The 12,702-nt window shown below is 37.6% G+C and overlaps 1 protein-coding gene across 1 annotated transcript in view; it reads right to left on the bottom strand.

The window, feature by feature from the left end:
* Positions 1 to 4,286: 4,286 nt before the first annotated feature.
* Positions 4,287 to 12,702, bottom strand: part of FAM151B (family with sequence similarity 151 member B) — a 48,904-nt gene continuing 40,488 nt past the window's right edge. The window contains exon 6 of the mRNA XM_025388558.1: positions 4,287 to 4,540. Coding sequence (XP_025244343.1) covers positions 4,381 to 4,540 — 160 coding nt within the window. The 3' untranslated portion in view covers positions 4,287 to 4,380. The remainder of the gene's footprint in view (positions 4,541 to 12,702) is intronic.

Genomic DNA, 12,702 nt, shown 5'->3' with positions numbered 1-12,702 from the left:
CGAGACCAGTCTGGTCAACACGATGAAACCCCATCTCTACTAAAAGTACAAAAAAATTAGCTGGTTGTAGTGGCACATGCCTGTAATCTCAGCTATTCAGGAGGCTGAGGCAGAAGAATTGCTTGAATCTGGGAGGTGGAGGTTGCAGTGAGCTGAGATCGCTCCACTGCACTCCCGTCTGGGCAACAGAGTGAGACACTGTCTCAAAAAAAATGAAAAACTAAAAAAAGTCAAACTTTCAGTTTCTGCATAGTATTCTATTGGATTTCTGTACATCAAGGCCTTTAAAAATATTATTGAAAATGGATATATAATTTACATACAGTAAAATGCACAAATATTAAATGTTACAACTCAATGTTTTTTGCCTTGGCTATGTACACATCAAAATAACCACCCCCCAGAACAAGATATAGAACATTTTCAACACCCAAAAGAGTTCCAACATGCTCCATCCCAGACAAAACCCCACAGAACCACATAGGTTACTACTATTCTGACTTCTAGCACCATATATTAGTTTTTACTATTCTTGAAATTCATATAAATGGATCCAGATAATATGTATTCATTTGTGCCTGCTTTTTTTTTGCATGATGTTGTTAATAATCATCTTTATTGTTATATCAGTTCAAACTGTTTCAGTGCTGTGTAGTAATTTCATTGTATGAATCTACCATTATTTATAAATTCTCTTACTGATGAAAATTGGGGTTGTTTCCAGTTTTTGGCTATTAAGGATAAAGTTTTTATGAACATTCTTTTACAAGTCTTTTAAAGCAAACATATGAGCACTTTTCTCTTGAGTATATGGCTATAGATAGAGTAGCTGGGTCTTAAGGTAGAGATATACTTATCTTTATTAGAAACTCCCAAACTGTTTTCCTTTTTTTCCTAAAAGGTGTTTTTAGTCCTTATAATATTAACCTTTCTGGTAGGTATGTACTGGCATTTACTGTGGCTTAAACTTGCCTTTCCTGAATAAGTAATGCTGTTGAATTCCTTTTCATATTCTTTTGGCCATTTGAATTATTTTGTGTGTGAAGTATCTGTTCAAGTCTTTTGCCCATTTTTAGTCAGTTTTTTGGGATTTTTTTCTTATAGTTTACAGGAGTAATATACACTTTGTCAGATATGTGTCAATGGTGTCTTTTCTGAGAAGTTTTAAGTTTTGATAAAGTCCATTTATCAACGTTTCCTTTTATGGCTAGTGTTTTCTGGGTTACAAGAAACCTATGCCTACCCCAAAGTCCTGAAAACATTCTCTCTTATTCTCTTCTAAATGCATTAAGGTTTTAGCTTTGACATTTTGGCCTAAGATCCATCTCAAATTATTTCTATATGGCATAAGGTAGGGACCAAGGTTATTTTTTCCCATATGGATAGCTATTAAAATTTTACTTTTCAACAGAATACATTTTATAATTCTCTTATGTGTTTTTGTTCCTGACAACAGTTTAAAATATACCTTTAAATATTAATCTAAGTGAGGCTGGATCCCCGCCCTTTGGTAGGCCAAGGCGGACAGATCCCATGAGGCCAGGAGTTCCAGACCAGCCTGGCCAACATGGCAAAACCCTGTCTACTAAAAATTCAAAAATTAGCCAGGCATGATGGCACAGTCCTGTAATCCCAGCTACTTGAGGGGCTGAGGGATGAAAATCACTTGAACCCGGGAGGTGGAGGTTGCAGTGAGCCGAGATTGTGCCACTGCACTCCAGTCTGGGTGACAGAGTGAGACTCTGTCTCAAAAAAAAAAAATTAATCTAAGTGATATCAGGCTTATAGATTTCTCAATATATAATTTTATACCATAATACTAATATTTTAAAAAATATTATCAAAGGTAGGACAATTACGTAGTAAAAATAATATTCTGGACAAGTGAGTTTTACTTCGAACTTCAACAAAAGGCAGTTTATTTATAAATTCACTTGTCTTTAGTAATGCATGGTCTTTGTAGAAAATTCATAAATTACTTTTTTACTATAATTTTAAAAATTATTTTCTATAGCAGTTGTTGAAATTTTATAATGAAATTGTACCTTTTGTCTTTGGCAAACAGCCATGGATAGTAAAGTTTTAGGTTATGTATGATTTGACAAGAAGGATTCCATTTGACTAGAGCTGAATTTTCAAGTGGAAATACTACAATTGCCTTTAAGTATTTGTAGGTCTACAGTGTTTCATGTTGTATCTCTTAGTGCTATCTATAATGGACATGATCACAGGATGTCTAAAAGAAGAGTAACTTTGCTGAGCATTCGCTATGTCATTGAGCTAGATGTCTCTATTACATGAATCTCACATAATCCTCACAACAACCCTTCCCCCACCTCTGTTTTATAGACAAGTGAGCCTGGAGTCAATGGCATTAAAGATTTCCCAAAGTCTATGGCTAGTACGGGATAGAGGTGGGGCTGTCAATGAAACCTGTCTGATTTCAAAACCCAAGCTCTTTTCTCTATATAGAACTACCTTATTCTCTAGGAGAAAAACGGTTGATTAACAAAAGGCAAATTACATATTTTACGACATTCACTAGTAAATTACTTGTTAATAAATCAACGCAGCAACATATTTTTCTGGATGTTTTTCTCAGGACTATGCCAGACACTGTAAAAGATACTTAAGCATGAACCTTTGCCATAAAGGAATCTACAGTCTAGCTGAGGAGACATAGTTAACATGCACGCGTCAATTAGTGAACATAACTAAATAGTTAAGATTAATGGTTAAAGTAGGATTTAGAAACCATTGATGTTGAATAAATTTTTTAAATGAGTAACTGTGTTGGAGCACAGCAAATTGACTTTTAGGTGGGACTGCATTATGAAGGGTCTTGAAAGACGAAAACTGAGTAAAATTGAGTTTAAGCCCTTGAAGGTTTTTGATTTGGCATAAAGAAAGAGGTATTTAAGAAAGTTTTGGCTGGGCGTGGTGGCTCACACCGGCAATCCAGCACTTTGGGAGGCCGAGGTGGGTGGATCACCTGAAGTCAGGAGTTTGAGACCAGCCTGGCCAACATGGTGAAACCCCATCTCTACTAAAAATACAAAAATTAGCTGGGTGTGGTGGCGCACAACTGTCTGTAGTCCCAGCTACTCAGGGGGCTGAACCCAGGAGACAGAGGTTGCAGTGAGCCAAGATCGCACCACTGCACTCCGGCCTGGGCAACAGAGCAAGACTCTGTCTCAAAAAAACAAAACAAAACAAAACAAAAAACACCCAATAATAATAATATAATAAAACAAAAAAAGAAAAAGAAAAGAAAGTTTTGTTTAGCAGAAAAAATCAGGTTATCTCTGAGTAGAGTGTGAGCAATGAGCCATGAAAAAAGTATTTCATAAAATTCTACTAGTAGAACAAGGACCTGAATGAAGGTGGTGGCAGTAAGAAACTTGGAAAACAAATGATACATTACAAAGACTAAAACTGCTCTCCAATAGTATATTGTTCACTATAAATCAGATACTATAGAAATAAGAAATACAAAAAAATAGGGCCGGGCGCGGTGGCTCAAGCCTGTAATCCCAGCACTTTGGGAGGCCGAGACGGGCGGATCACGAGGTCAGGAGATCGAGACCATCCTGGCTAACCCGGTGAAACCCCGTCTCTACTAAAAAATACAAAAAACTAGCCGGGCGAGGTGGTGGGCGCCTGTAGTCCCAGCTACTCGGGAGGCTGAGGCAGGAGAATGGCGTAAACCCGGGAGGCGGAGCTTGCAGTGAGCTGAGATCCGGTCACTGCACTCCAGCCTGGGCGACAGAGCGAGACTCCGTCTCAAAAAAAAAAAAAAAAAAAAAAAAAGAAATACAAAAAGATATTTAGCCACTAGCATGCTTCCCAATGACATGGAAATTCTAGATCTAATAGTTTCAGGAAATGGATTAATCTTGATATAAGACAGCTGCTCACCCCTGTGAAAATTAAACACACTTTAAAAGCTCTCTTCCTTTTTTATTATCTCTGAAAAAAAAGTTTTCTAGGAAAAAAGGAAAAGAGAGTACCATATTTTTCATAATCTCTGTAATGCAAGTGCCAAGCACATGTGGTTTATACCTGTTTTATAACATGTGGATTCTGCCAATCATCTTTAGTTTACCAAAACTATTTTTTATAAAGGGGTGTAGAGTATCATTTTCCTGAATTATTATTAGACTAGGCCACGTGTGGAAATAACTCTCTTCTTTCCAAATCTTTTATGTAAGTGCACTATTATAAGGACATATGCCCACAGAGTAAGCACACAGTAAACGTTTCTTGATTAGATGACTTGGAACGTAAACCAATAACCATAATTTATATGGTAATTAATTCAGACCAATGGAGAGGATTATGAAACCAAAACACAGGAAATAATTGAGGAGAATCTTCTTCTTAGAGATTAACTTTGATTCCAATAGCTTGTTTAAATTCATGGTTTTGTGGTTCCAAGATGTCATAGAAAACTTGTTTTTTGTCAAAATGGTCTCTAATGTAAAGTAAATCTTCAATGGAATAGTTATCATTTTTTCCAGTCCAAATAGTCAGGCTGTACCTGCATTGAAATAAAACAGAATTATATAGTTAAAAGTGGAAGAAAGTGATGACTCATTCCAATAAGCCTAAAAATACTTTCATTTATCTCTAACTCAAATTCACTCAGACGAAAAAATTAATCAGCAACGGTGTAACTGTACTTTCATATTCCATTCTTTCATCAAGAGGGACTAGAGACAAAAAACATTCATACTGCTGTTGTCTAAATGACATAACTGCTCTATCTGAATTGCAAGTTGTTAAATGGACTAAGAAACCAGACGGGTGGCATGGGAAATGGGTCTAATTTTGGAAAAAGGAATAGAAGAGATTGTGTTGCTGATGGAGGAATCTGTAACCTGGGTTTGTTCAGGAGCCTCGTCAGAGTGAAAAGCACAATGGGAAGGGATTGTGAAGAGACACAAATGTCACTGGTATCTACAACACTTAGAGTCATGTATGGAGGCCCTGCTGTTTCTTTTGGAGGTTTTTGTATGAGATACAAGAATGCCAAGAGATACCACTAAGAATGACAAATAGAATACATTTAGATCTTTATCTGATGAGCTGAAAACCAACAACCTATGTAAATTCATTATGGATGTAAGAATATGCTCAGAATGTTAATGTTACTTAAACTGTATACTTTCATTTCTTCTGGTGACACTACTACTGTTGCATTCAAGTCTAGGGAAATGCAAAGCTGTTAAGCAGTTTCACATTTATATTCCCTGTAAGCTTGTCAGAATCCAGGGAAAAATTTCCAAAGCATTTTTTCTGCTAATGATAAGGAAGAACTGCCTAACCAAGGCATATTTTCTTGTCATATTGACATATTCCTGCCCTTATAGGATGGTGACACCATTCTGGAAATACAACTGGGGAAAGCAATTTGGATATTGCCCCACAGCAGTATCATATTACAAACCAAAAAGAATTTTAAACTATAGCTCAGGGACACAGAAAATGAAAAATGAAAATTAGTTCTGAAACCTACATTTTTTGCTAAAATGGAATCTTTATTACTTTATCTGGGCACCACGGTGACAAATCTTATGAAAAGACATGGTTATGATCATTTAGGTAAAAAGAAGAGCTTCCCAGTATTATTTTGCCTCTTTTAATATTCACTTAATTCTATTTAGACTGAAATGGAAAAACCATTGCCTGAGGGTATCTTAAATTGTATTCATTGATATTAATTCTCAAACTTCATTTTTTAACCTTCTTTATTGTGAAATAACACACATAGAAAAAAGTACATAAAACATAAATAATAAATTTTATCAGATTATTATAAAGTGAACTCCAGTGCAATAAAACAAATAGAACATGACCAGCAGTTGAGGAAGCACCTTGGTGTTACTGCTCTATCACAATCTCCTCTCCTTTCAAGTCTCCATGATCTTTAAGATTGTTAAGTATATGACAGAGAAGGAAACAGGAACTATTACAGAGTGAAGTAGGCTGAGGAGATGTGATAACTAAATTCAATGCATGTTCTTGGAGGGTTTTCCGGATCAGAAGAGGAAAAGAGGTATTGTTGCAATGGTTGGCAGAATCTGAATGGGGTCTGTGGACTGGATGGTACTGTTGTACCAATGCTGACTTCCTGACCGGGAGGCTGCATGATGGTAATACAGAAGCTGTCCTTCGGGGCGGTATCCTCCGGAGTACTTACGGATAACGAGGCTCATGCAGAAAAACATAAACAGAAAATTATATATGTATAGAGAAATAATGGACAAATGCAGGAAAATGTTCACAATTGGGGAATCTGGGTGAAGGAAATGTGGTAGTTTTTGCAACTTTTCTGTAAATTTAAAACTTTTGAAAAATAATCATAAATCACTCCTAGAAAAGACAGTAAAAAAAAAAAAAGAAAAAAATAAAAGGCAGGGCGCCGTGTCTCATGCCTGTAATCCCAGCACTTTGGGAGGCCGAGGTGGGCCAATTGCCTGAGCTCAGGGGCTTGAGACCACCCTGGGTAACACGGTGAAACCACGTTTCTACTAAAACACAAAAAATTAGCTGGGCGTGGTGGCGCGTGCCTGTAGTCCCATTAACTCGGGAGGCTGAGGCACGGGAATCGCTTGAGACTTGGAGGTGGAGGTTCCAGTGAGCCGAGATAGTGCCACTGCACTCCAGCTTGGGCTACAGAGTTAGACTCTGTCTCAAAAAAAGAAAACAAACAAACAAACAAACAAAAAAACAGTAAAAAAACAAAACTCCATTAAGTTACTTTTCAAATAAAGGATAAAGCAAAGTTATTCAAAGCAAACAAAAAGAAAGACAATGTGAATTGAGGTTAACAAAAATCATTAAATAAGACCAAGAACACCATGGTAAAGGTATAATTCTTAATGAAGAGAAAATAGATATGAATGTGTACACAACATATAGCATATCATAAACATTTAAAAAGCAAAAACTATGAAGGTAGATGAGGAAATAGACAAAAATACTTTAAGAGTTGGAGATGACATATATTTGTACATATGAAAACATTTATAATAAGGTTATTCATGAAAACAATGTAATATAAAACATTAGAAATAGGCCAAATGCCCATCAAAATGAGGCTTGTTAAGTCAATTATAGTACATACATACATATCATGCACCTAGGAAAGAAAATCAAGAAAGTTTACTTCAGAAAGAGCTCCACGATGTATTGTTAAGTTAAAAAAAAAAAAAAAAGAGGAAGGAAAAGAAAAAAAAAGCAAAGAAAAGAACAGAATCAAGAAGCAAGGTGTATGACATACTATCTTTTGTTTTAAAAATGAGGGGGGCCAGGCGGGGTGGCCCACGCCTGTAATCCCAGCAGTCTGGGAGGCTGAGGTAGCGGACCACTTGAGGTCAGGCATTCAAGACCAGCCTGGCCAATGTGGCGAAACCCTGTCTCCACTAAAGATAAAAAAAAAAATTAGCTGGGTATGGTGGCAGGTGCCTGCAAACCCAGCTCCTAGGGAGGCTGAGACATGAGAATCACTTGAACCCAGGAAGCAGAGGTTGCAGTGAGCCAAGATCCTGCCACTGCACTCCAGTCTGGGCAACAGAGCAAGACTCCATCTCAAATAAATAAATAAATAAGTAAATAAATAAAATAGGCTGGGTGTGGTAATCCCAGGACTTTGGGAGGCAGAGGTGGGTGGATCATGAAGTCAAGAGATCAAGACCATCCTGGCCAACATGGTGAAACCCTGTCTCCACTAAAAATACAAAAAATTAGCTGGATGTGGTGGCGCCCACCTGTAGTCCCAGCTACTCGGGAGGCTGAGGCAGGAGAATCACTTGAATCTGGGAGATGGAGGTTGCAATGACCCAAGATTGCACCACTGAACTCCAGTCTGGTGACAGAGCGAGCTTCCGTCTCAAAAACAAACAAAACAAAACAAAAAAAATGGCCGGGCACGGTGGCTCAAGCCTGTAATCCCAGCACTTTGGGAGGCCAAGACAGGCAGATCACGAGGTCAGGAGATCGAGACCATCCTGGCTAACGTGGTGAAACCCCGTCTCTACTAAAAAAATACAAAAAACTAGCTGGGCGAGGTGGCGGGCGCCTGTAGTCCCAGCTAGAGATCTGGCCACTGCACTCCAGCCTGGGCAACAGAGCGAGACTCCATCTCAAAAAAAAAAAAAAATTAATAATAAAGATAAAAGTAAAAAGGAGGGGAAATTAAGAAGTTATATTTACACTTACTCTTATATGTATAAAGAAACTATTGTAGTTAGTGACATTGGGCAGGAAGACTGGGTAGATGAGAGAAAGGCTTTTCACAGTGTAAGTCTTTATTCCATTAAGCTTTTGAATTAATTTTTTTGTTTGAAAAATTAAATTTAAAATACTTTTAAAAGAAAAAAAGTAACACACAAAACACTTAAATAAAATAACATTAATAATGTTTTATTAATGTATGACAGAAGCTGGTACTTTTACTCCAATAATCATTCTCCTTTTTCTTTCTAAGAAACTCCTGAATTCTAACCAGACACAAGGTTGTACAAAATAAAATCTACATTTCCCAGCTTTACCTGTAACTAAGTACAGGTACATAACTGAGTTATAGCCAATGTGTTATTACAGGAAGACATGTAACATGAGTAAAACTGCAGAATAGGAGCTTTTATCCCTCGTCTACCCCACTGAAACACTGATTTTTTTTGTTTCTTTTTTTTTTTTTTGAGACAGAGTCTCGCTTTGTCACCCAGGCTGGAGTGCAGTGGCACAATCTCGGCTCACTGCAAGCTCCATCTCCCGGGTTCACGCCATTCTCCTGCCTCAGCCTCCCAAGTAGCTGGGACTACAGGCACCCACCGCCACCGCCCGGCTAATTTTTTTTGTATTCTTTTTAGTAGAGACAGGGTTTCACCATGTTAGCCAGGATGGTCTTGATCTCCTGACCTTGTGATCCACACGCCTCAGCCTCCCAAAGTGCTGGGATTACACGCATGAGCCACTGTGCCTGGCCGAAACACTGATTTTGACAACAACTCATGGTTAAAAGTACCTTTGTGGGAACCCAGGAGTCCAGTGGAAAGACTCCGCTACTACATTGGCGTGTACACACACACAAAATCTGGAATAGACACACTGAGGAAAGTAAAACTTTTCACTTTACCCACATTACCCCTCCTCTAAGGCAGGACAGTTCAGTGCCAACAAAGATCTCCTTGGCCTGTGTGTTCTCCTACCAGGAAACGTAAGAGTGAAGTAAGCACCTAGCTTCACTACCCATGTGGGATGCTGCTCTTCCTCTCACCCCACCCAGAACGCTGAAGGGATCAGCAAGGTTGATTAGTCCAGGAGCAACAGGAATTGGAAAATGGGCAGAGGCTCACTTACTTTTAATTTTAGTGGGTAGATAGTAGGTATATGTATTTATGGGGTACATGAGATTTTTGATACAGGCATGTACTACGTAATGATCACTTGAAAAACGGGGTTCCCATCCCCTCAGATATTTATCCTTTGTGTTACAAACAGTTCAATTATACTCTTTTAGTTATGTTTAAATGTACAATTAAATGAACTATAGTCACCCTGTTGTGCTATCACATATTAGGCCTTATTCATTCAAACTATTTTTTCATGCTCATTAGCCATTCACACCCCCCCTCAACACCCACCACCACTACCTATCCCAGCCTCTGGTAAACCACCCTCCTACTCCCCATCTCCATGGGTTCAACTGCTCCAATTTTTAGAACCCACAAATAAATAAGAACATGAGATGTTTATCTTTCTGTGTCTGGTTTATTTCACTTAGCATAATGATCTCCAGTTCCATCCATGTTGTTGCAAATGACAGGATCTCATTCTTTTTTATGGCTGAGATCTTATATATTCCATTGTGTATAAGTACCATATATATATTTTAATCTATTCATCTGTTGATGAACACTTTGGTTGCTTTCAAATCTGGGGTATTGTGAACAGTGCTGCAACAAACATGGAAGTAAAGCTATCTCTCCAATATACTGATTTCCTTTCTTTTGTTTACATACCAGGCAGTGAGATTGCTGGATCGTACAGTAGCTCTATGTATAGTTTTTTCCTCAAAAAACTAAAACCTGGCTGGGCATGGTGGCTTACGCCTGTAATCCCAGCACTTTGGGAGGCCAAGGTGGGCGGATAGCCTGAGGTCAGGAGTTTGAGACCAGCCTGGCCAGGGTGGTGAAACGCTGTCTCTACTAAAAATATGAAAAAAAAAATTAACTAGGCATGGTGGCAGGCACCTGTAATTCCAGCCACTTGGGAAGCTGAGGCAGGAGAATCGCTTGAACCTGGGAGGCAGAGCTTACAGTGAGCCGAGATCGTGCCATTGCACTCTAGCCTGAGCAACCCAGTGAGACTCCATCTCAAACAAAACAAAACAAAAAACAAAAAAAACCCTGAAATCCTCGTACCAACAGCACACCAGGGTTCCCTTTTCTCCACATCCCTGCCAGCATTTACTGCCTGTCTTTTGGATAAAAGCCATTTTAATTGGGGTGTGATGATATCTTATCGTAATTTTGATTTGCATTTCCCTGATAATCAATGATGTTGAGCACCTTTTCATATGCCTGTTTGCCATTTGTGTGTCTTTTTTTGAGAAATGTCTAATCAAATCTTTCACCCATTTAAAAATCAGATTAGATTTTTTTCCAGTAGTTTGTGCTACTTACATATTTTAGTTATTAATCCCTTGTTAGATGGGTAGTTTGCAAAAGTTTTCTCCCATTCTGTACATTGTTTCTTCACTTTGTTGACCATTTCCTTTGCTGTACAGAAGCTTTATGAGTTGATGTAATCCCATTTGTCCATTTTTGCTTTGGCTACCTTGCTTGCGGGGTATTACTAAAGAAATCTTTGCCAAGACCAATGTCTTGAAGGGGTTCCCCAATGTTTTATTGTAGTAGTTTCATAGTTTGAGGTCTTAGATAAGTCTTTAATCCATTTTGATTTCATTTTGGTATATAGTAAGAGAGAGGGGTCTAGTTTCATTCTTCTGCATATGGCTATCTAGTTTTCCCTGCACCATTTACTGAAGAGACTCATTTCCCCAGTGTATGTTCCTGGCAGCTTTGTGAGAACACTGTAGGTGTGTGCATTTGTTTCTGGGTTCTCAATTCTGTCCCATTGGTCTCTGTGTCTGTTTTTATGCCAGTACCATGCTGTTTTGGTTACTATAGCTCTGTAGTATAATTTGAAGTCAGATAAATGTGATTCTTCCAGTTTTGTTCATTTTGCTTAGGATAACTTTGGCTATTCTGGGTCTTTGTGGTTCCCTATACATTTTAGGATTTTTTTTATATTTCTGTGAAGAATGTCATTGGAATTTTGATAAGACTGCATTGAATCTGTAGATTGCTTTAGGTAGTATGGATATTTTAACAATATTAATTCTTCCAATCCATGAACATGGAATATCTCTCCATTTTGGGGTGTCCTCTTCAATTTCTTGTATCAGTGTTTTATAGTTTTAATTATAGAGATCTTTTACTTCTTTGGTTAGCTTCTAGGTATTTAATTTTATTTGTGGCTATTCTAAGTGGGATCACTTTTCTCATTTCTTTTTTAATTGTTCACTGTTGGTGTATAGAAATGTTAGTAATTTTTGTATGCTGATTTTGTATCCTGCAACTTTACTGAATTTATCAGTTCTAATAGTTTTTTTCTGTGGAGTCTTTAGGTTTTTCCAAATATAAGATCATATCATCTGAAAACAAGGATAATTTGATGTCTTCCTTTACAATTTGGATGTCCTTTATATATCTTTCTTGGCTGACTGTTCTACCTATGACTTCTATTACTATGTTAAATAACAATGGTGAAACTGGGCATCCTTGTTTTCTTCCTGGTCTTAGAGAAAAGGCTTTCAGATTTATCCCACTTAGCATAATACTAGCTGTGGGTCTGTTGTACATAGCTTTTATTATGTTAAGGCATGCTCCTTCCATACCCAGTTTTTTGTGGGTTTTTATCACGAAGGGATGTTGAATTTTACCCAATGTTTTTTCAGCATCAATTGAAATGATCATATGGTTTTTGTCCTTTATTCTGTTGATACGATGTATCACAGTGATTGATTTACATGTGTTGAACCATTCTTGCATCCCTCGGATAAATCCCACTTCGTCATGATGAATGATCTTTTTAATGTATTGGTGAATTCAGGTTGCTAGTATTTTGCTGAGGATTTTTGCATCAATGTTCATCAGTAATATTGACCTGTAGTTTTTGTTTGTTTGTTTTTTAAATATGTCTTTGTTTTTCATATCAGGGTAATGCTGGCCTTGTAGAATGAGTTTAGAAGTATTCCCTCCTCCTCTATTTTTTGGATAGTTTGAATAGGACTGATGTTAGCTCTCTTTAAATGTTTGGTAGAATTCAACAGTGAAGCCATCGGGTCCCAGGGTTTTCTTTACTGAAAGACTTTTTATGGCTTCAATCTCATTACTTGTTATTGGTCTGTTCAGGTTTTAGATCTCTTCATGGTTCAGTATTGGTTGGTTGTATGACTCTAGGGATTTGTTCATTTCTTCTAGATTTTCCAGTTTATTGGCATATAGTTGCTCATAGTAGTCACTAATAATTCTCCGGATTTCCGCAGTATCAACTGTAATGTCTCCTTTTTCATATCTGATTTTATTTATTTGGATTCTCTATTTTTTCTTAGTCTGGCTAGAGCTAAAG

Source organism: Theropithecus gelada, chromosome 6 (genome assembly GCF_003255815.1).
Source record: "Theropithecus gelada isolate Dixy chromosome 6, Tgel_1.0, whole genome shotgun sequence".
NCBI classification, from domain to species: domain Eukaryota; kingdom Metazoa; phylum Chordata; class Mammalia; order Primates; family Cercopithecidae; genus Theropithecus; species Theropithecus gelada.
The sequence above is the reverse complement of the archived record's forward strand: the minus strand, read 5'-3'. Positions and strand labels throughout refer to the sequence as shown.